This window comes from Motacilla alba, chromosome 24 (assembly GCF_015832195.1).
Source record: "Motacilla alba alba isolate MOTALB_02 chromosome 24, Motacilla_alba_V1.0_pri, whole genome shotgun sequence".
In the NCBI taxonomy this organism is placed as follows: domain Eukaryota; kingdom Metazoa; phylum Chordata; class Aves; order Passeriformes; family Motacillidae; genus Motacilla; species Motacilla alba.
Window position 1 is genome coordinate 5,268,907 of NC_052039.1, and position 22,894 is coordinate 5,291,800.

Genomic DNA, 22,894 nt, shown 5'->3' on the forward strand with positions numbered 1-22,894 from the left:
CATCCATCCCCATGCCCACCATACACGCCCTGACCGTGCCCACCATGCCCTGCCCGCTCCCAGCCCAGCCGCGGCTCTCGGTGGCGGTACCGGCTGGTGCGGGTGAGCCCGCGGTGACGGGGCAGTGTCGGTACCAGGTGGTTCAGGTGAGCCCGCGGTGACGGGGCACTGGCGGTACCAGGTGGTTCGGGTGAGCCCGCGGTGACGGGGCAGTGTCGGTACCAGGTGGTTCGGGTGAGCCCGCGGTGACGGGGCAGTGGCGGTACCAGGTGGTTCGGGTGAGCCCGCGGTGACAGGGCACTGGCGGTATCGGCGGGTGGTGCGGGTGAGCCCGCGGTGACGGGGCACTGGTGGTACCGGGTGGTGCGGGTGAGCCCGCAGTGACCCAGCCGGGCTGTCCAAGCCCCAGCCCTGCTGGAACGCGGACTTCTCCCTTTCCTCGCTCCGGAGCAGAGGATGGAGCTCAGAGGTGCCCATCCCGAGGGCTGATGTTGCTTTCGGTGTTGCCCCGGGTCCTGGCACCCCTGGGCAGCTGGCAGTGCCTGTAGTTATAGGAAATGCCACTAGATGTCTGTCAGGGTCCTGCGCATCGCCTGCTGGGGACAGCCCGGCAAGCGGGACAGGGACGGGGTACAGGCTGCTCCCGTGCCGGTATCAGCGTCCCAGACAGGATTCCTGAGATTTTTTGGTGGGAAAAGCCTCGGTTTGATGTTTCACACACTCTCGGAATGGGTTGGGTTGGAAGGGAGCTTAAAGATAATTTTGTTCCACCCCCTGTTCCACCTTCCACTGTCACAGGTTGCTCCAAGCTCTGTCCGGCCCGGATTTGAACACCTCCAGGGCATCCAGAACTTCCCTGGGCATTCATTTCCTCCTGAGAGGACATCCAAACACGAACCTGTTTGTTCTCTGTCAGCGTTCTCTTCCCTGCAAGGCACCGCAATCCCACTGGCGTCCCGTGGCTCTGCTGCTGGAATTGCCCACGGCTCTGGGAGCAGAGGCCAAGCCTTGGATGCGCTGCCCAAAAACCATCGCTGAGGCTCCTTCCAGCCAAAGGGCAGCTGCAGCTTTATGGCTTCACCCCTCGGGTGTCTCTGCAGCAGATGCAGGGAAATTACCAGCACTGCTGCGAGGCAATTACTGCTCGAGCTGCTTGAGGAATGCCAGCTCTTTTTCAGCGGAAATTTGGGATGGAAATCATCGCTTTTTGTGTTTTGGGGAATTTGAGCTTCTTTGGCGCTCAAAAGAAAAGGATGGCAACCGTGCTTTCCTTAATACTGTTGATGTAAAAACACATTAAGGAAGCGCAAGGATAAAAAGAGGAGAATGTATTTTTGAGCATAAAGGAGAGTATTTTACATATTTTACTATTTTTTATCTACATTTTTTTTCTATAATATAGGTATTTACCTTGCTCTGTAATAGAGGCTGGATGAAATCCTACCCAGCTTTAGGTCCAGGTCTCTCCTGCAGAGGTCAGGATAGCACAGGAGCCTCTGCATTCAGGGCTGTCCCTCCCCACGGCTGCACAGCCCAGCTCCACACCAAAGGAATTGTGACAGTAATGGAGCAGAAAAGCAAATTTCTTTCCCTTTTGCTTCACAGCTGACGGTCCAGTATGCGACCAAAGAGGAAACCCTGCTAAAAGCTCCCAGAGAGGAGCTGGCTGAGTGCTGGCGGGGAGAAAAAGGCAAAAGGCGGTTAAAAAGTAATGGAGAGGACAGGAGGGAGAGACAGGGAGAGATTCTTGGCTCCCAAGAATCGGGGATGTAAGGAGCACAAAGCATCTGGAAAGGCTCAGAAGTTGTGTCTGAAAAGCTCCCCTGGCTGATGTGTCAAGGAGCTTCCAGTCGCCTTTCTAAAGCTCCCCTTCCCTCCTCCGCCTTTGCAATGGGTGGCTGTTCCTAATTATCTGTAAATGTTAAATGTTCTCTAATTCAATCAGAACAACTTGTTCACAGATGGCAAACCCTTCATCTGCTCGGCTTTCGGCGGAGGCTGTGCTCAAGAGCCGCTGATGTCTCTTCCTTGCCGGAGAGGCTGGAGACACACGGGACAGGGGAGCAGTGCTGGGGTGCGGGAAGAACCCCAGGGCTGTCCCTTCCCCCCAGGGCTGTGCCTTCCCCCCAGGGCTGTCCCTTCCCCCCCCAGGGCTGTCCCTTCCCCGCAGGGCTGTCCCTTCCCCCCAGGGCTGTCCCTTCCCCCCCAGGGCTGTCCCTTCCCCCCCCAGGGCTGTCCCTTGCCCCCCAGGGCTGTCCCTTCCCCTGGCAGCTCTCACAGCACCCCGTGCCCCGCTGTGACCCATCCTGCCCCTGGGCAGGCACTGCGGCCGCGAGGGAAGGGCTGGGATGAGGGGTGAGGATGAGGATGAAGGGTGAGGGGTGAGGGATTCGGGATTCGGGATTCAGAATTCGGGATTCAGGATTCGGGATGACAGGTGCGGAATGGAGGATTCGGGATTCAGGATTCGGGATGACAGGTGCGGAATGGAGGATTCGGGATTCGGGATTCAGGATTTGGGATGACAGGTGCAGGATGGGGGATTCGGGATGAGGATTCGGGATTTGGGGTGAGGGATTCGGGATTCAGGATTCGGGATTCAGGATTCGGGATTTGGGGTAATGGATTCAGGATTCCTCCTCTCCCCGCTGCCGTGCTGCTCCTGGTCTCGTTCCCACCCTGCCACAGGTGCCCGCTGTGTTGTCCTGGATCCCGAGGCAGTTGTGTCACAGGCTGGCACTTCCCCTCCCGCTGCCTGCCCGCTGCTGTCACCTCCACGCCAGCTTCTGTCACAGCCCGTGCCCCGCTGATGCTGATCCCGTTGGACTCCACGTTCCTGCTCTCGTTTTTCTGCCGGTGAGTGGCACATGCCAGCACTCTGTCCCTTCTCATTCCCTGCTCCCGCCACATCTGTCCCCCTCGGCCACAGTGCCTGTCCCCTTGCTGCTGCCCAGCTTTGATGGCCAGGGCAGCAAAGCCCGGCCCAACGCCCAGGAACGGCTGTGACAGGGATCCTAAATCAGGTGACAGGGATCCTAAATCATGTATCCCCACTCCTGACACTGAAATCTGTGATTGTCCTCACTCCTGACACTGAAATCTGTGATTGTCCCCACTCCTGACACTGAAATCTGTGATTTATGCCAGGGGCAGGGGACAAAGGGGGCCAGGTTTTCTCCTCAGACCCAAGGGACACTCTGCTGCTGATTCCTAATGATTTATTGACGCATCTCCTCTTCCTCCCAGACCCAGAAAAGGGTCCCTCCTTTGATCAACCAGTGACTCACCATCTGCAGCCGAGGTGATTTACGACAAGCACGAGCTATTTCTGCCGGCAGGAGAGAAAAATAGGGCTCCTCATCAGCAGGAGGGAAAACAATCCACCCACGGGACCTGAGGCTGCCCGGGCTGGGCTGGGCTGCTCCCCCAGCTCCCCACAAAGGTGCTGGGGAAGGGAGCTGAGGGGGAGACTGACGTCTCACACAGACGGCTCCATGCCAGGATGGGAACAGAACGGCTCAGAGATGCTGTGCTGGATGCAGGGTTTGGAGAGGGCTCTGTCAGCCGCGGGGTGCAGGGCCAGCGTTTCCAGATGCTGCCGAGCACAGATCTGAGCATCACTCCAGGCCTGAACCTGCTCTTTTCCATGCCTGTCTTTCCCTCCCTCGCAATCTAATCGCTTCCAGATTAACATTTTCTGGAAGAGTTTTTCCTTTGAAGACACAAAATTGAAATCCTTTAAACTTTTTCCACGGCAGCCCTAAAAGCTGGAGCATCAACTCCACCAACTCCCTGACTCAAATTTCCTTTTTTTTTTTTTTTTTTATCTAAAAGACCACCCCCTTTCCAGGGAAGGAAGGTGTCTGGTGGCTCAGGATGTCAGCAGATTCACAGCTAACATTCAGCCACCGTGCCGAGCCACTGCTCCACCTCCTCCAAGAGAAGAAAAGTCATTAAAGTGTGTGTTATATTGGCTGGAAAAATCCTTGGGAAGGAGCTCCACGCAGAGCCCCAGTGGGCAGAGTGCTCGGCTGCTCAGGAGCAGTGATTAGGGAGAGTTTGTTAATGAAGCAGGTTTTAGTGACTGAAGGCGAGTGGAGAGAGAGGAGACGGAGCAGAGTGTTCAGCAAATGCTCTCCTGTGGGGCTGCTGCAGCTGAGCTTCAGCGGCCATAACTCAGCCCAGTTCTGCCAGCTTTTATCAGCTGAGGGTGTGACCCGGGGGATTTGGGAATCCCTGAGGCCACAGCACCGCCCCACCCTCCTGAAACTGCTCAACTCTGCCTGCTGCAGCTCCCAAAGCCCTGTGAGGGCATCCAAAACTGCTTCAGAGCCAGAAAGGTTTTCCTGACTTCTCCAAACTTTCCTTTTCTCCCTGCAATCCCTGTAAATGGGGGGGATCCCCCTGAGGCAGGGCAGAGGGACCCGGAGTGCAGCCCAGGCACCCCTGCTGTTCTCATCTCCTGGGATGGAAACCAGCATCACGCTGTGGATACCAGCGGAACACGACCAGTTTACCCTGGCTGGGGCTCTGTTCCCAGCTCCCTGGGCTGTGCTTTGCCCTGTGGGAGAGATGGAAGGCTGCATCAGGGCTCTTAAAAGACCCAACACCATTTTTTTGCCAGTGTTTATGGGAGGATTGCACCCAAAACGCGCCAAAAACATGAACTTTGTTCCCTTTTCCCTCTTCTAACCTGTTATCCCTCCCCCATCTCATTCCTTTCCCATTTTGCAATGCCTTGGCACAGCCACACAGGGAATTCCCATTTCCTGCAGCACATCCCCAAATCTCCAGGTACGATTTCCTCCCGTTTGTTCCCCTCAGTGATGGGCAACAGGAAAGAGACTTCAGGGGAGTTTGTTAGCCCAAAGGCAAGACCAGGACAAGCCCTTCCCCCAAGATAACTCCATCAGGTGATGAGAAACATTCCAGAGTCTTCAGGGCACTTCCCAGGGGACGAAGGCCCCCAGAGCTCAGCTTTCCAGCCTTTATCTCCTGCCTTATCCACATCTAATCTCCCTGCCCATGCTGAATCAGCTGTGGCAAGAGGAAATTAGATTTGTAGGGTGGTTTGGGAGAGACATCTCTCCTTCACAGAGGGGGAAATTGGGACATCCAAAGTTTCTGGGGTGAGGAGATCCCTTGGGAGCCAGGCAGTGCAGAAGCAGAAAAGAGAGATTGCAATCAGATCCTTCCCCGTGTCCTTCAGGCACCACCAAGATCCCTGCAGTGAGCAGGGAAAATGAGGTGTTTTCCCAGCTATCCTCCATCAATCTCTGCCCACCCAGCCCTGCTCCTCCCAGGATAAAGCCCATTCAGCCAAGCCCCTTCCCATCCAGCCCTTCATCACCGGGGATCGATATCCCTTATTGACCGAGCCATTAACGAGTTCATTTTCCATCACTTAGATGCAGATGGATTCCCTCAGGAGCCCCGGGGTCACCAAAGTTTCATTAACAGAGGCTGTAAAAGTATTTAAATACATTTAGAAGAATCACTTGACAAATGGAGCGAGCCCACAGCCCTGCTCCTCTCAGGTTATCTTGAAAGAGAAAAGAGACTTTTGCTGCCCACAGAAGGACAAAAAGCCCTTAACAGCTTGTCCCACCCATTATCCATCCCCAGCACTTCACCTCCACAGAGGTCCGATTTCCCCCTAATGCTCCAGATGGAAACCAGTCACTCATTTATCCCAGCTCTGGGTTAAACGACTGAAAGGGTTTTGGCCTCCAAACTTCCCGTGTTTGGTGGCAAACTGAGGCAGGAGGTGACGAAGGCTCAGCCTCAAATCTGGGAAGGTGGAATAGGTACCACAGACAGGCATTGGGAGATCTGAATTCGTGCCCCAATGGTTTGTATCAGGGTAAAATAAAATGTAACCAAGCCCAACCGGGCCTTGAACACAGAAAATTCCACGGGAAAAAAGGTGTCAAAAATACTGGCTGAACTCAGGGGTCTCTTCCTGCTGCTAAAAGTTTTCCCGTTGCCTCAAATCTGTAGAAAACATTGAATTTTAACCACCAAACTCTGTGTAGGTGCTGGCTTATGGGTCCCCTCATAAGAACAGGATTTGGATCCCAGAAACATCACTAAATCCCTACCAAAACCCCGTGGAAACGCAGCCCTGCAGACAGTTTCCACTGTGAGCTCATTTTGTGTCAGAGAGCTGGAGCCACGCACTTGAAAAATTTGCAAACAGAGATGTAATGTGACATTTTTTGTCCCCGCTCGGGAGGAGATGACTCATTAAGTCACTTTACAGCTCTTAGTGGGTGCCCGGGGTGGCAGAGGCTCATGGCACACGGCAACAGAGTCACACTTAGGAGGGAGGGCAAATAAATCTGGCTCCCCAAAATCCAAAGCCTGCATGAATCCTTCTTCCTCATGGGAAGGCTCTAAAGTACCATTAATCCATTGATTTTTTTTCCCCGGTATTTTTTCCCCCATTACAAATTAACCCAAACTGCAAAGAGGAGTTAGGAGCAGAGGATGTTTCTTTGGCTGGTGGAAAGTTTGGGGAGCCTTGCCATGAGTGCTCATCCTCACTGCCAGGCCAGCAGCTCTCCCAGGGAGGTGGGCAAAGCCACCCAGAGCCTCTGGAAAGGTCTCATGATTTTCCAGGTCCTCCCTCCGGCACCTGCAGCAGAAAGCAGAAACTCATGGATGGAGAGGAATGAGCCAGGAGGAGGGAAGTGGCCCGTGAGGAGAGGTTTGTCCCCTGGGACAGAGCAGCCACCCCGTCCCCTGCCCCCTGTGCAGTCCCTCCAGGCTGACAGAAACATTTCCCTTGGAGTCCCTCCAAATTCCCATTGCTAACCCCTCAGACTGCAGCAAAACCCCTCTGAATAGACATCAGGCAGGCCCAGTTGGCATTCACAAAGCAGGCTGGGAGGGGGATTACTCTGGGCTCACACTGCATTGTTCAGATGAAAACCCTTCCCTTCCTGGGGTGGAGCAGGAACGTGCTCAGGAAACCCCCAGAGCTTCCCCACAGGAGATCCATGGGAGCAGACAAGGTAAACCCAGCCTTTAGCATTCACATCTCTGCTTATCAAGAATTAAAGCTGCCAGCCTCGGGGATGATAAATCAGCATCTCCGGGATGGGCTGATTCCTGTGTCCCACCTGGTGGATGGGGACAGAGGGTCCTGCTTTTTTTGGGACAGCCAGAAATTAATGACATGGCTGAAAGAAGGGGAGATAAAAGACAACCTTTGCTGGATGTGCCTCAGGAACAGTGGCAAGGGTGGAGTGGGGCACCCACTGTCCCTTCCCTGTCACTGGGGCTGCTCTGCGTTCACAGCAGTGATTGTGCTCAACTCACCCCAGGATTACACCAAAAATTCCCACATCTGGCATGGATTTGCTAAACTTAACGCATTGGAGCTGCTGCAGGATTCCACCTTGCCATGGATCTGGTCCAGCTCCAAGGTCTCCAGAGGCTGGCAATGGCTTTGCCCCTCACATTTGGGGATGGCTGCAGGAGCACAGCTCCCTGAGCATCTCTGCTGCCACAGCATCACGTTCACCCTCTCGTGCCACTGCCATGACAGCCTGCAAATGAGACAGGCCCTGTGTGACCCAGAGATCGGGCCCCAGAAGAGCTTATGCAGGAAGAGAAGCCTATTTGTCCAACCACAGAAAGCAAAAGGCTTATTTCCACTTGTAAATTTGCAGCAAGCCCTGATCCCGATTCAAATCCGAAGCAGAGCGTGTCAGTGAATTTCCAGGGCAGGAGAAATCCTCTCTGGGAGCTCTCCCTCACGGATGGCTGCAGAGCAGCTCCTAACACCCTGCGTCAGGAGGCTGCTCCCACACTCGGTTGGGGACTCTGTGTCCTGCCTTCCTTGCATGGGCACTGCCAAGGCCCTGGGGACGGCAGGGCACAGAGCTGTTCAATAATAAATGCAATTTTCTAATACAGTCCCCGCTGCCTCGGAACGAGCTGTGTCCGTGCCTCTGTGAGAGAATTCCCCTTGCCCGACCTCATCAGCAATGCCCTTTGAAGTGTTCCTGCTGATTCTAGTCTCTGTTTCTCCTCTGGTTTCCCTTTCCCTGTGGATGCTGAGCCTCATCTCCTGCCTGGCTCTGGCCCTCATGGACACGCACTCACCATCCCCGGTGCTTTGCGTGCATGCAGGAGAGACCTTTCAATCCCTTCCTCCCCATCAGCTCCTTCTGGGAAGGCAGCAGCTCCTTCTCAGAGGCATTTCCCAGCTTTGATGAAGGAATTGTTCTCTGCTGATGGGAACAGGCTGACACGGAGCCCACACGAGGCACGGGAGCGCCCAGCACTGCTGGCCAAACCTTGGTTGTTGTTTGCATCACTCTTACCCATGCAAGATCCCAAATTCCAGCCCAAATTCCTCCCCTGGGTTGAAAGCCCCTCGCTCCAGCCCTTGTAGGGCATTTCCAACTCGTGGGTCCCCCCAAGCCCACCAGCCTTGCAATTCCAGCTGCTTCCCACTGGAAATCCGGAGCAGAACTCCTCCTGCTTCCTGCAAGGCTGGGATTCCTGATCTCCCCGGGTTTCTTTTCTCCGTGTATAATGAGGATTACGGTTTAATTCCTGCCTCACAAGGGGGTGCTGTGGGGATTGCCAGGGTTAAGGCACTCAGACAGCACCGAAGGGCTCTCACCAACCCTTCACCAGAGGGGCTCAGAAAAAAACCCCACTGCTGCTTGCAGCCTGCCCGCAGCTCGCATCAGCTCCCATTAACAGGGAGGCAATTTTCTCCCCAGGTCAGACTTAACTCCTCCTCTAACTGCGGGCCCTATCCGGAGAACAGCGGGGCAGCACCCACGATCAGTGCGGAATTGCCTTTTGGAATGGGATGGTGCACGGAGGTCTGAGGCAGTGCGAGCTGCCCGTGCAGTGCACGTGTGCTGTGTTGTGTGTGACTTCATGTAGGAGGCTGCACCAGGAGAGCTCAGAAGTGAAGCCAAGCACGGAGTCAGCTCGGGAAGCCCTCTGCACCTCTGATCCCCCCCATTGTTGGCTGTGCTGCAGACGCATTATGTGTGTTTACAGATGAAAAAGCAAAAATAAAACTGATGCCGGCTTCAAAATTCCACCGAGCGCAGCCTTCTGCACTGATTCCAAATGTTTATAAACACGGGAGTTAATGTAATCAGCACTGCAGCAAATACACACCAGGTACAGGCAGAGACAGGAGTGTCAAACGCGCTCCCAGCTCGGAGTGACAGCTCTCTGCTGTGGGCTCTGCAGCAAACAAAAGCAGCTGAAAAACCCCACCGAGGAATGCTTTAGAGAGCAATCCCTTCCTCCCTCCTCCTCCTCCCTTCCTTCCAAGACTTTCTGGTAGTCAGAACTGTAAAAATCTCAGAGAAGGTGTCCGTTCCCACTGAGCCTTTCAAGTGGCAGGGAGCCACTGGGAAGAGGCCACTGCTTGGGAAGACACTGGGGGAATTCCTGGCTCCCCTGAGGGCCATCCATCAGCCCAGCCCCGGTTCTGTGCTCATTCCACATCAGCCAGGGGCTGCTTTAGAAAGATTTGGACAAGTCTGACTCCAGGAACTGTTCCACCCTGGGGAAGGATGTGCAGCAGCTCGCCAGGGAAGATCCCATGCAGAGGAGCTGTGCCAGCGCAGAACCCTCACCAACCCCTCATCCAAAGGAGCTGTGCCAGCGCCAGCCCCATCCCAGCCCCATCCCAACCCCATGCCAACCCCTGCCTGCTGCCCAAAGCCCACGTTTTCCAGTGGGAAGGGTTTGGGGAGGTCCCATTCCAGCAGGTTGCTGAGGAGACGTTACCTCACAGGGCAGCATCAGCAGAAAACCCCGCTGCCAGCGGAACAGCCAAAATGCTGGGAGGACAAAACACTGCAAGCCTGTGGGTTTTTTTTTTTCTTTTTTTTATATTTTTTTTCCTAGCCAAATGTTGTTTCATGCTCTAACGGCAATTTTCAAGAGCAATATTGGCGTGACAACTTCTGTAAGTGTGGGCCAAGCTCCTGCACCGCTTCCAGGGTCTGTGCCTAAACCAGGTTTCACAGGGGTGCACAGGAAAGGCTTTGGATCTCTGTTTTGGTGGCTATCTGCCACCCAAAACGAGACTTTTACCACCCCTAAAACCCAAGAGAGGGTAAATATGGCAGTTTTCGAAATGATTTTCCTTGGAGAAGGTGGGCTCCTCACAGCCCAGCTCTATCTGAGGCACCAGGTGGGTTGGTTTTTCTCTCTTTGTTTGCAGTGGAATACATTTAGAGATTTATGGAAGGGATTTCTGAGCCTCACAGTGGTTCATGTGTTCCTGCAGTAGGAACCTTGAAATCCCCTGTCTTATCACTGCAGGGCTCCTTTTCCACATCTCTGGCTGGGATGAGTTTTAGGAACCCCTAAACTGTCGTGAAGGGTAGAAGGAAGTAAAAAATGGTAAAAATACCCCCCAAAAAAACCAGCTGATCTAGCAAAGCAGGAGGCAGCTCCCCCAGCCCCTCAGAGGCCATGCACGCAGAGACCTCCCCAAATTAAAAACAATATAAAGTATGATGCAATTAAATATGTTACATATTATGATCTTCCTCCCCTAGAAATAACAAAAAACTGCCAAACCAGAGCGTTCTGCTCCTGCCTCTCCTGCTCATGCACAAGTCCCCTCGGGCTTCACGGAAATTTTGGACTCACAAAATGCAGCAGAACAGGGGCCCCCATGGCACTGTGTAATAAATCTTAGAAGTTAACAGCCAGAACTGTGCCAAATGTGATGGGTTTTGCTTTGTGCAGGATCATGAAAATAATACATTCTGGCTCAGTAAGTCAGGCCTCATGCACCAGGGCTAATGGTCCACTGCTGCTGCTGCTGCTGCTGCTGCTGCTGCTAAATGGATTTACATTTTTGTCTCACATGGTTGAGGTCTGTGATTTGGGAAGCCAAGGCCCCGAGGCTCTATCAAATCTCCCCAGATTCTTGAAGGGAAATGTGAATTTTCCCCCAGCTGAAGTGCAGGAAGCTCAAAAGGAGGAGAGTTGAGGTGTGGCTGCCCCACGGATCTCAGGGAAGTCAGCTCAGGTGCAGTGACAACAGAATGAGTGGGAAAAAGGGGAACGTAACAGTGGGAATAATGCAAGCTGGAGCATTGTTAATGTGGGGAACTCCATGGTAACTCAGAGAGACCTGCCCAGGGGAACAATGTCTCATCGGAGGTATCTCTTTAATGGAGTTGGGAAAGGAAATAATGAGATTTTATGGATTAAAACTGAAATTAGACAGATAAACACTCCAAGGGCAGGAAAACCAGCCAGCAACAAGGATGCTGGGAACTCCCCACGGCCTGCCTGTCCACAAGGATGGGGGGGTGGCCCTCCTGAGCTCAGGTCTGCAGCTTTAGAGAAGAGGCAGGAGGCAGAAATCATCAGTTCAGCAGCCTCAGCTCCACGGGCAGGACGTCCAAAGGAATCCCAGAGGCCTTACAGTCTGCGAATCTATTAACTAAACCTCATTACTACGTAATAACTTTTGTTATTTCGGAACAAACCTTGTATCTGCCTAATCCGCTTTGTTACAGAGCTGCCCATCCTTCCCTTGAACAGGAATTAACTTCTAAAGGAATTAAAAGGAGGAGGAGACTGCTGAAGGGGTCCTTAGGGGTATCTTTTTATAGCTGCTGGCTGCCCCCCCCCCTTTCCCTTTCCCACTATGTGTGGCATCCTTCCCCACTGATTCCATCCTTTTCTGCCTGCCGGGCATTGATTTGTTCCTGTGTTGTTCTAATGGAGCTTGAAATCAACATGACTTTGTTGTTGGTTGTTGTCATTGTTGTTCACATCTTTGTTTGGGGTTCAGCATCCTTGCAGAGGCCAGGGCAGCTCAGGAGCCGGCCTTAGCAGGCTGAACACCTCCTTAGCGAGAGATCCACAAAGGCTGGCTCTGTGTCCACATAATAAAGGCTGCCACAAAGCGCAGCGAAACCGCTGCCCCCTCCTCCCGCGCATCAGCTCTTGTGCCAGCTCTGAATCCCCTCGCTCAGCAGCGCACGCAGAGGGTGGCCACAACAAGCTCCTTCTTTCAGCAGGCCCCAGGAAAACGCTGTGGCATCCGCATCCCAGGCGTTTCGGATCGCCGCTTTAGGTTCCACGTATTTCACTCACATCGCGCAGGGTGAAAGATGCGTTCAGTCGGGGAGGTGGCTGTCGGGCACCGCCAGAGCCTCGCCCAGGGCGCTCCGGCGTCCGAAAGGAATTCGGGAAGAGCCTCAAGTCCACGAGCCCCGCGTGGCGAGGCAGGAGCACCTCCGCCAACCCACGGCGAGGCGGCCCGGGCTGCGCTGCGCGGCGCGGCCGGACACGGCGAACAAAGCCCAGCTGCCGCCAGCTGCCAACATCCGGAGGGGCGGGCGGCGAGCCCGGCCACCCGTCCCGCCCTCGCCGCGCATCCCCGGGAGCCGCCGGCCGAAGGGTTAACGCTGCGCCCTCCTTCCGCCGAGCGCTGACATCACGGGGCAGGCTCCTCCCGCGAGTGTGTGCGTGCGTGAGTGCGAGCGCGGCCGCCGAGCCCCGCACCGGGCACCGCACCCGGGCACCGCACCCGGGCACCCCCGCCCCGCGGCCGGCCCGGCCCCGCGCCCCCCGCCCGGCCATGGAGCGCCGCGCCCGGCCCCGCACCGGCACCGCCTGAGCGCCGCCGGGGCCCCAGCGCAGGGCGGGCAGCGGGCGGGGGCTGCCGAGCCCCGCCGCCGGAGCCACGGCACCGCCGCAGCCCGCGGAGGGCTCTGCCTCGCCGCTCTTTATTTGTTTTGCCTCCCTTCTTTCTTTTTTGGCCGGGGTTTCTTTTGGTTGATTTTTTTTTTTCCTCAAAAAAAAAAAAAATTTTTTTAATCGCATTTTTCCACCCCCCCCCCCCCCCCCCCACCTCTCCTCGTCAATCGCCCGGGCTCTGCGGAAGGAAGAGCCCGTGCTGCCCCGCGGCCGGAGCGCCCCGCGCCCGCCCAGAGGGGCCCCGCGGATGTGCGGAGCTCCCCCCGGAGCCCTCCCGCCCTCCCGCCGCCTCTTTGTCCTCACCCACCTACGATCTTTTTTTTTTTTTTTTTTTTAAATTTTTTTTTTTTCAAGCAGACCTGAGCATCACCGGGGGCTGGGAGGGTGGGGGGCCCCGCGGCGCTGCCAGACCGACCCCTGCCCATCGCTCTTAAGGAACTCTCATGGCTTCACGGCTGCAGACAAGTTGCCGTGCATCGTGGTGGACTATCGGAGTTTGCATCCTGGCAGCCGCGCTCCTACCAGGTGAGCCGGTCCCCGGAGGGCGCTGGGCTCCGCCGAGGCGCTGCGGAGCCGGAGGCAGCCCCGGAGGGGTTTGCGGGGTGCCCGTGGGGGAAAGGGGGTGCGGGGAGTGCTGCGGAGCGGCGGGGAAGGGTGGGATCGGCGTTTTGGGGTGCGCGCCCGGGTCTGGAGCAGGTGTGGGAGCATCTGTGCGAGGGTGGGAGAGAACCGGGGCCGGTTTCAGCGCCGGCTCGGCTCGGAACAACACGCTCGTTTGTTTTGGAAGCAGCTGCAGGCAGCGGGCTCCGGAGCCCTGCGAGCCGAGGCCGTTTGTTTGCTTTTTGGATCGAGCAGCGTCTAGCGAGGCGCAGCAGCCAGGCTTCCCCGGAAAGGCAGCCACGAGGCTGGGCACGGAGCGCAGATGTTTCGGGAGGAGACACGGAGGGTTTCGGCTCTCCAGCATCCCCAAAATCCCCGCTCCCCTCCGCACACACTTCCCACGGGCTCTTTTGCGGAGGGGCTGGACCGCTCCCAGCTTTCAGCGCTTCCTTTCGCTGCCTTTGAGCTTGGCTGCCTGATGGCATCTTATCCATCCCTTTGGTTCCGATCCATCCCTTGGGTTCTGATCCGTCTCTGGAACGGAGGAGATGGGCAAAGACGCGCCTCGGCTGCTCCCCAGCTCGCTGGGGCCACCCGGGCGGTGGCAGAGCAGTCCGTGTGTCCCTTCCCTGGGCTAGGACCTGCCCCGGGCTCAGCGCAGCGCTGGGAAGCGGGCGAGCGAGTGACCCACTTTGGCGAGTGCCCTGCGGGGACTCATTTATTCTGCTCCAGTGCGGAACGGGTTAATGCCGTCCTGGAGGGCTTTCCGGGAGTCGGAGCCATGGAAAGGGGGATCGTCAGTCTGCGTTTCCAGCTTGTGAATGAGCTGAGAGATGCAAACAGAGCCGGTGTTTTGCCTCGCTGGTGGCTGGGGCTGGAGCGCTGGCAGCGGGCACAGGAGCGGATCCAGCCCGCGCCTGCAGCAGCGCTGCGCTCCGCAGCTGGAGAGAAGTTGCGGGGAAGGCAGGGTGGGATTGCGTCCACTCCTCCGATATTGGGGCTGGGGCAGCGTCCCAGAGGAGCGGCCAGGCTGGCTGGGCTGGGACTCTGAGATGTGGCCGCGCTGGGCCATCAGAGCAAATGCCAGGGCCCAGAGTTGCCTGGCAAAGACGGGGATGTGATAACATCAGGACATGGGAGATCGACGGATCCCAGCGACTGGATGGTCTGGTTGAAATGGATGAGGACAGAGACGGAATGGGAGGGGGTGGTGATCCAGAAACCAGGGAGGCTGTGAGAGGGAAGAGGTTAACAGGGCGATGAGAAAGCAGGGCTGGGTGCACCTCGGTATTCCCAGGACAAAGGGATCTGCTGTGCATTGCAAAAAGAGGTGACGGAAGGGACAGCCTCGGGGAAGGGACAGCCTCGGGCTCCCCGCGTTCCTCTGTGCTTGCAGGCAGGTGCCTGGCTGAGCTCTGGCTCCTCACAAGAGTCCGAGAACTTTCCATGCCGTTCTTCACCCGGCTTTCCCTCCTCATCCTCCCTCTCGGCAGCCCCGCGCAGGAACCGCTCCCCACAGCAAAGGCACTGGAGGGGCAGCAATGCTCCGGTGACTGTGCTGGCTAAACCAAAAGGACTTTGTGCTCCCCTGGGAATTGCTTTCACCAAGGAGACACGCAGTGACCCTGACACAGCCTGGCATCTCACCTTGTCCTGCCAAGAGAGACTTTTCCTCCTATTTTTGGCTGTTCTCAGGGCTGTGCTGCCAGCAGCCAGGCAGGCTCGTCTCCTGCCACTGCAGTAGCGTGGCAGTTTGTCTTGCACTGTCCCGCTGACAGCTCTGCCAGGATCAGCCAGTGGTGCATCTCGTGGTGCCTTGCCAAGGCCGGGGTACAGCCAGCTCCGCAGTGTTCCAGGAGGATCATCCTCCCCAAACCCTGGCCCTGAGCACCCTGCAGCCTGTGTGGGCGAGACTCTCGGCCCGACCAGTTTGGTGGTGGATGCACCGCAGCTGCAGGAGTGTCTGATCCTGGATGTTTAATATTTATTCACTCGTTTCTTTCGTTCGTTTGGGTGCTGTGGATGGACCCAGAGCTGCAGGGAAGGACCAGCACAGTGCTGCACAAAGCAGAGAGTCTTTACCAGACCTCGATTTCACAACGCATTGTGCCAAAATCGTATATATAAGCATATATAAAGCTGTATTTAAGCTTTGAATACAGACAAGCTTGCTTAACAAGGAGAGGAAACTCGGGATCCTCTACTGCAAGTGAATTAGTAGCTGTGGACTTGTTGGAAAATGTGGTTTCGTACCCAACACCTGAGAAGGATCAGAGCAGTGCCTGCTCTCTGGAAAACCTTCCACGTCCAGCTGATCAATGCCATTTCATTCTGTTCCCACTCACCTCCCCCTTCAGATAATGTTAGCTTTTTTTCTTTGCTCTGATAAGGAAATAAAAGTTGCGCCGCTGTAAAAGCTGTAAGGAGTCTCGTATAAAAATCTGCTTTACAAATTATCTTTAATGTGAGCGGTTCAATCGTCCAGAACGGATTCAATTCATGGCTCCTGCAGCCTTCCGTGCCCATCCATTTGGAACCAGGTATCAACTCACGCTCCATTCGAGATATTGATATCAACAGGGGTTACAGAAAGCCGTGGGGGAAGGGGAGGAGAGATCCCAGGCAGGGGCTGGGAACACTTGCAGTTCAATTTATGCTTTACAAGCCTTAACAGTCTGTCTGTTTATCCCCACCGTGGAGCTCCTGCAGCTTGAGATGCAGCCACACAGAGCAGAGGATCTGTGCCTGGTCCTGCCTCTGCACATCTGGGCCTCGGCTCCCAAACGCTGGCTGCAGACAAATTCCTCTCTGCTATTGCTGGGCTACCTCCTGGTCTCCCGGAGGGGCCTGGGAACACTTTGCAAAGTGCTTTGAGGTGCTCCACAGGGGAGAGCTGCAGAGGTGGCTGGAGCTGCTTTCACACGGGGTTTTTCCATCACGGCTCTTGAAAGGAGCGTTGGCTGAGCCGTGGTGACCTGCAGGGCTGAGGTCAAACTTGGCTGCAGCTGGAGGGAGGGTTCATTTCGGGGAGGTACAACAGCTCTCTGGAGTGCTGGGAAGAGCCAGAGCGTGTCACTGCAGGATCTGCTCCATCTTGTACTTCCTAGAGCTGCTTTAATACCCCAAAGTAGCTTCCAAAATGAAAAAAAAGTTGCCGGAGTCTCAGAGTCTCCTTCAGCCTTTGGGTTGAGTTCTTGGTTGTTACTTTTTCTTCCCCCGCCACCTGCCTCCTCCCAAAACTCACAAACAGCAGGCTATTTCAGGAAGCAAAAGCGTGTCTTTGGCTGATTTTTTTCTCTTTAAACCTCACTTAAACTGACCGGTCGGGTTTTACCCTGGCGCGAATGGAGGAGCTGCTGAGTGTGTCGGCGTGGGTGAGGCGCCAGGCTGGGGCAGAGGCAGCTCAGCCCACGAGCAGGGGGTGTCTGCCCCATGGCAGAGATGCTGTTTGCCCCCTGAACCAGCAGTGTTGGTCAGGCAGGAGCTCCCGGCCCAGTCCCATCCGCAGGGAGGTCCCAGGGGCACATCCAGCAGCACTTCCAGTGCTTGGGATGGGCTGGTGGCCGAGGAGATGCTGGCAGAGCCTGGCGCATCTCTCCTTGCATCACCCCTGCTCTGGGCTGCGGCTGGACCGGCCACAAAAGCCAAGCTTAAAGGGAGGCACCACAGGGCTCCTTTGAGCAGGGCTCACACCTCGGCTGAATCATGGCAGGAACCAGAAGAACCGGTTGTCCATGACCTGCTTCCCAGGCCTGGCTGCCACTCGTGCCCTCTGCTAGTGCCACTAGGTTGGGGACAGCCCGGGGGGACAGCAGCAAGTGGCCTTTTCCCACCTCTTCCCACTTGAGGAGTTGCACAGCGCTGCCAGCAGACAGGGATGGGGCAAGCACTGCAGGAAAAAGGGGTTTTATCACAGAATCCACAATGATTTGGATTGGAAGGCACTTAAAGATCATCTCCTTCCAACCCCCTGCCTCGGGCAGGGACACCTTCCACCAGACTGGTTCGCTCCAAGCCAAAACTTTTGGGAAGAGCTGGAATTGGGCTGTGTGAGGGCTGCAGGGGTGAGCTGGCCAGGAGGATGGCCACAGTCCTCAGGGCTGCCAAGAAAGGGTTTGAATCTTGCAACATCCTTGCCCGAGGTGCTGATGGCTCTTGCTCAGTCCCTTTCACAGGCCAGCCAGGCTTATCAGTGCAAAAAAGCAGAAACAAATGAGGGAGGGACAAAGAAAGGTGCTCCAATCTCACAGCCCCTGGAGATCTTGCTTTTTCAAATAACGTCAGATTAAATCAGGGCAGCTCTGCTGAAGGGTGAGCTGGTGCCGCCAGCCGCTGGAGCAGGGACCCAGTTTGCACTGGAGACACCTCTTTGTGTTAATTACCAGAGCTCAGCCATCCCAGCACGGGAGATTTCCCAGCTCTGAGCCCACAGCAGCGTTCCAGGTGAAGGATTGTTTAAGGAATGAGAGGTCTCATGCCAGGGTTCCTCCTGGCTGCTGTTGAGCCATGGATGTTCTCCCAGGTGCACGTTTTACCTGGCTTCTCCCAGTGCAGGATTAGTCGAGGCTGGATTGAGGCACATCCCAGCACACACCCAGGGCTTCAAGGTGGCTCTGGAGCAGAAGAAAATCGGCTCAAATGCTCAAGAGGGAGGGAGGAAGGAGAGGTTCCACTCTGTCTCCACACTGGGTTTATTGTCCCTTCTCTGTCCCATGGAGCAATGGGAAGTGAAATTCACAGCACGTGTTGCTTTCTGTGCCCTGTGCTGTGTCCCAGCCTCCTTGGGGACACGTGTGGAGCCCAGCTCCTGCTGCCCACTGAGTGTTTGTCCCCCCCTGGGCACTGATTGCAGCCCTTCCCACCAGAGCCGTGACAGCTCCATCTCTGCTGCAGTCCCAGGGCACAGCAACAGCAGCTCCTGGCCATGAGAAGGGGACACAGCTCCTGTCCTTTGCTGTCCCCAGCTCAGAGGGACAGCAGGGCCCAGCTTAGGGAGGCACAGAAGGCCTGGCCAGCCGTCTCTTGTCATGTCAGCAGCTTTGTGGGGTGCTGGGGATGGGTGGGAGGAACTGACCCAACCTGATGAACCATCTCTTCTCCATTCCCCCACCACAAAGCAGTCCCTGCAGGAGGTTTATAATCCTGCCTTGACGTTATTGGGTGTGATGCAAGATGGAAGCATTTCCAAGCATTATCCACCCAGCTCTCCTCTCTCTGCTGCAGGCCTGCCCTCCCTGGCCCTGAGCCAGACCAGCTGGGGACTGGTGGACAGCACTTCAGCCTCCAGGTGTGCAGGGAGAAGGGCCCAGGAGAGGCAGGAGCAGTGTGATTCTCCTCCCTGGGAGTTAGAGCACAATGGAGGGGTTTTCTGTCCTCCATCCCAGCCTATTTGCCTTTCTAGCTGCAGGAAACAGCAAAGTGCTTCCATCTGCTCCCAACCATGCAGGGATGCTCCAGATGCGGTCCAGGACCTGCAAATCACATCCCTGCCTGGGAGCAGCGGCAGGCACCAGATGGACCACCTGGCTCAGAGACAGCAGGTACTCCCGAGCCTGCTTAGGCAGGAGGGCTCAGCCTCCACCTCTCTTCGCAGCAGTTCTCTCCCTGCCTGCAGTCAGGCTGGTTGTGAGGCTGTTTTGTTTCTCCTGTGGAAGATCCCATCCCTCCCTCCCCCAGTGCTGGAGAGGGGCATCAGGAGCACGGCCAGGAGTGATGGAGGCTCCTGTTAGCCGGGGCTAACGTGAGCCTTCCCAGAGCCATTCCAGCACAAAGGGGTGCCTGTGAGGGACCCAGGGGGCTGGAATGCACTGCTGTGCGGCCACCTGAGAGCAGAACCAGCCCTGGGCTCTGTGTGGCTCCAGGCAGTGAGGCTGCTGCAGTGCAGGGCCTGCAGCTGTGTCATGTGGGTGCAGGGATTCCACCCAGGAATTGCCCTAAGAGTGTCTGCTCTCTGCTCCGAGGTTCTCACATGTGCAAAACCAGGTTTCATTTCTTATTCCCTGGCAGGACACCCTGTGGACCAAGGGAAATGCTGCTGGAGCAGCTTTCCACTGACCATTTTCCCAGCCCAAGGGCACAGTCTGGGGGCAGAGCTCTGGCTGTGGGCTCAGGGTCTGATGCTGATGGGTACAAGAGGCTGGTGTGACTCAAGAGCAGAGGGCTGTAATTAGAGGTTGTTGTGCTGAGTGCCCTGGCAGAGCCAAGGGTTACAAATGATCCCTGATGGGCAGAAGTCACAGACCCAGGGGAGAGTTTAATGGGAGAAGAAGGGGAGGAGAGAGGTCAGAGTTTCTGTCACTCTGTGTTCCTGATTACCGTGCAGAGCAGCTTGACATGGGATGGTTTTGCTGCCCTGTGAGGAGCTGTGGCACTCAGGGCATGAGGGAGCAGCAAGGGAGGGATGAACCCTGCCCCGTCCTTGAGCCCGCTCAGCTCGAGCCTGGTGCCAGTTATCAGCTCTGAGTTATCAGCTCTGTGCAGTCATAACTCTCCCAAACCCAAACCCACGGCCCTGATGGAGGTTCCCCTTGCCTTGAAACCTCTCCTAGAAATAACCCCACAAAGCCTGCAGTCAGGAGGACACTGTGCTGGGGAATTACCTGCATCAAGCTCTGGCTACATTTTCCTTAGGAAGAGGCATCCAAGGGGCTTTACTCTGACTTTTCTTGGGCTAGACAATCAGCAGAGACTGCTTGGAGGCAAGCCCAGAGTCTCGTTCCCACCAGTGCTGATGGCCTTCCTAACGTGGGGGTGCCAAAACTAGAGGAAATGTTAGGGATGGATAATCCACATCAGTTTAGGGGCTGTAAGAACACACAAGAAGATCTCCCCCACTTTGGAGGGGTTGCATTTCCTTTTTCTTGCCTGACTCCTCACTTGGCCAAGGCAATGTTCTAAGGGCTGCAACGGGAGGCAGCAGCAGATTTGGTGGTGCCCAACTGCACAAGCTGCTCATTGCTGGGCCTCCTTGGGCTCTTCCCCTGGTCAGCTGCACCAAGAGAGAGTCTGGGGACCGTGCTGGAGGAAGGGACATCTCTGGATACGGGGCAGAAGCGGGGCTGTGCCCATTTATGGCCGCTGAGGATCAGGGATGTGTTGCATAGCAGCATCCCTGCCATGCTGTAATTCATATCAGCTGCCAGTTTCCATTGGATACAGGACCCCTCTTGGCTCTGCCAGGCTCGATGGAGTGCTGGATATTTCACTTGGGAACGGTGAGTTCATTTTTGTGTGCAGGTTCTGAGGGGAAAGGGCAGTTGTGGATCTCTTTCCTCCAGCTCAGCCCCCCAAAATCTGGGTGCTGTCTGAGAGGCCAGCAGCTCTCTGTGTGTGTGAGTTTTATGGAGAGACTTTTCCCAGTGACGGGGCTGAGCTTTGCCAAATTTCCCTCGAGCTCAGACTCAGTGAGAGCCCAGGGAAAGCGGGGCAGGGCTTGTGGGGATCTCCTCTGATTGCAGTGCTCTGTTCTTTCCAGGAGGCTTCTTTAGGGATTTGCTGGCTGCTGTGATGCCTGACGGGTGTGCTGTGTACCCCTTTGACAGGAGCTGGGTGGCATCCTGTGCAGGATGGCAGCAGTGCTGGGCAGGGGTGGGAGGGAGGGGGAAAGGCTTGCACAGAGCAGAGCTTGTAAAAGGGGGAATGTTCCCTGTGCCCGAGGAGGGAATGAGGAGCAGCACGGAGGGAAAGGAAGGCTGCAGTGGCTGCAGGGAAAGGCAGTGCCCTGGCAGTTCTTGTCTGGGGTTCTCCAGGAGAGCCAGGCTGGGAGCTCGCACATCCTGCAGCCTCATTCAACCCCTGATCAGTCAGCTCTTGACAAGGTTTCCTGGATGTGCACCCAGAAACCAGCTGAGGTGCGCCCACTCCAGCTCTGACCAGCTGCAGCACGAGGAAGGATCAGGAAGGAAAACTGGCCTGGTGATCCTGCCCGTGGTGATCCATGGATTCCCAGCTCCAGAGCTCAGGGGGCCTCACCGGGGCTGGGACACTCCCCTGGGACATCATCCCAGACACGCAGCAAGCAGGGACAGGGCAGGAGTCCCCCCTCAGGATTCCGAGGATTTGCATTTGCTGCTGATTCGCTTTGGAGCTGGAGCAGCAATTTGCCAGTGAAAGAACCTCTATCCCCTGACTCCCCCAGTCCTTCTGGGAGTTTGATTTCTCAGCTCACAACAGAATGATGGTGGTAGCAGTGAATTCTCTGGGGCTAATATTGCCAGCTAGCACACTATAGAAAGAAAATTCTTTATTTGTTGGCGTGGCAGGAACAGACTTTGGAAAATGTACCCTGATTTTTAAATACCCATTTCGCCTGTGGTGTAAATACTGAAATGTGGTTTTTCTCTCCCCCCCCCCCCCCCCCTTCTCTCTCTCTCTTGGAGTTTAAAAATATCTCCAGCCTGGGGAGGTGCATCTTTCACTGAGATTTATAACGGCTGCTCTCAAGTGATCTGGAAAATGAGCCTCCCTCTGCCCCATCCAGCCTGGCACCTTCCAAGAATTTATTTCCTATATTTTCGCAAGCCTTAGACTACTTAGAGTCTGCATCTCCACCCAAGCACTCTAATTATTTAAGTTTTGTTTATGGCCACTCTCAGGGGAGCTGGGAACGTCCAGGCTGCTGATCCCTCCCTCCTCTGGGTAATTCAGCCCTGCATTTCTGCTGCTTGATAATGGCCGACAAATCATGGATGCGGCACCATTTGCCCAGGATGGATCACCCTGGCTCTGTAAATTGGCCAAGCCCTCAGAGCAGGGGGGAGGAGCCGTGCGGGGGCTCCTGTGTGAGCTCAGGGCTTTGGCTCCTGCTCGGTGTCCCGTGCCCGTGCCAGGCTGCCTCCTGCCTTATCCAGTGATCCCTGCTCACTTCTGCCTCTGGCAGCCACTGGGAACCTGTGGCTGAGGCAAGGAAGAGCCTGGGAAGGCAGGAGGCAGCGAGGAAGAGGAGGGAGGCTCCTTCCTGGGCTCTGCCCACCTCCCCAACCAACCTGGGGCTGCACCCCCTGCCCACATCCCCATCCCTTCCTTCCTTGGCGGGTTCAGGCCACCCCTCCCATTATCCTGCTCATCCAAAAGAGGAGTTTTGGCAGTGAGGGGCTCTTTTCCCAGCCCTGTGGCAAAGCTCCCCAGCCCCAGTGAGATCTGGAGGAATCTGTTGTCTCGTGGCTGCCTCTGCTCCTGTCACGCTCGTGATAAAGAGAGGGAGAGAGGGAGATTTTGATTACATTATGACAAGAGACAGAGAGATGGAGTGAAAGCTGCAGTCTGCCTGTTGTAATTCCAATTAGCGGGGGTAGTGTGGCCAGAGCCTGACAGCTGTATTGATCCCAACTTTGGATGGGGAAAACCTTTCCACGGGTCCCTGGGGCTGAGCACAGGGGCAGCTGTGGGGCAGGGAGGGGAAGAAAAGCCTGTTTGTAATGGGGCACTTGGGCAGGTGACTGCATTTCACCTTCCAAAATGCCACAGCCAGCCTGGTACTTGAGCTTTCTTCTGGATTTACCTCAAAATCTGTGCTGCAAAGCCCCCTTGGGGCTTGTCTGTACCTGCAGGATGAAGCAGGCTTCTCCTCGGTGTGCAC

The 22,894-nt window shown here is 55.9% G+C and overlaps 1 protein-coding gene across 7 annotated transcripts in view; it reads left to right on the forward strand.

Moving 5' to 3' along the window:
* Positions 1 to 12,479: 12,479 nt before the first annotated feature.
* NECTIN1 (nectin cell adhesion molecule 1) overlaps positions 12,480 to 22,894 on the forward strand; it is a 98,569-nt gene continuing 88,154 nt past the window's right edge. For 2 of the 7 annotated variants that reach the window (XM_038161407.1, XM_038161408.1), the window contains exon 1: positions 12,481 to 13,242. In XM_038161407.1, the coding sequence (XP_038017335.1) occupies positions 13,161 to 13,242 (82 nt within the window). In that variant the 5' untranslated portion in view covers positions 12,481 to 13,160. Of the gene's footprint in view, positions 13,243 to 22,894 lie in introns of all 7 variants that reach the window. The other 5 variants (XM_038161411.1, XM_038161412.1, XM_038161406.1 and 2 more) reach the window with 4 other exon arrangements.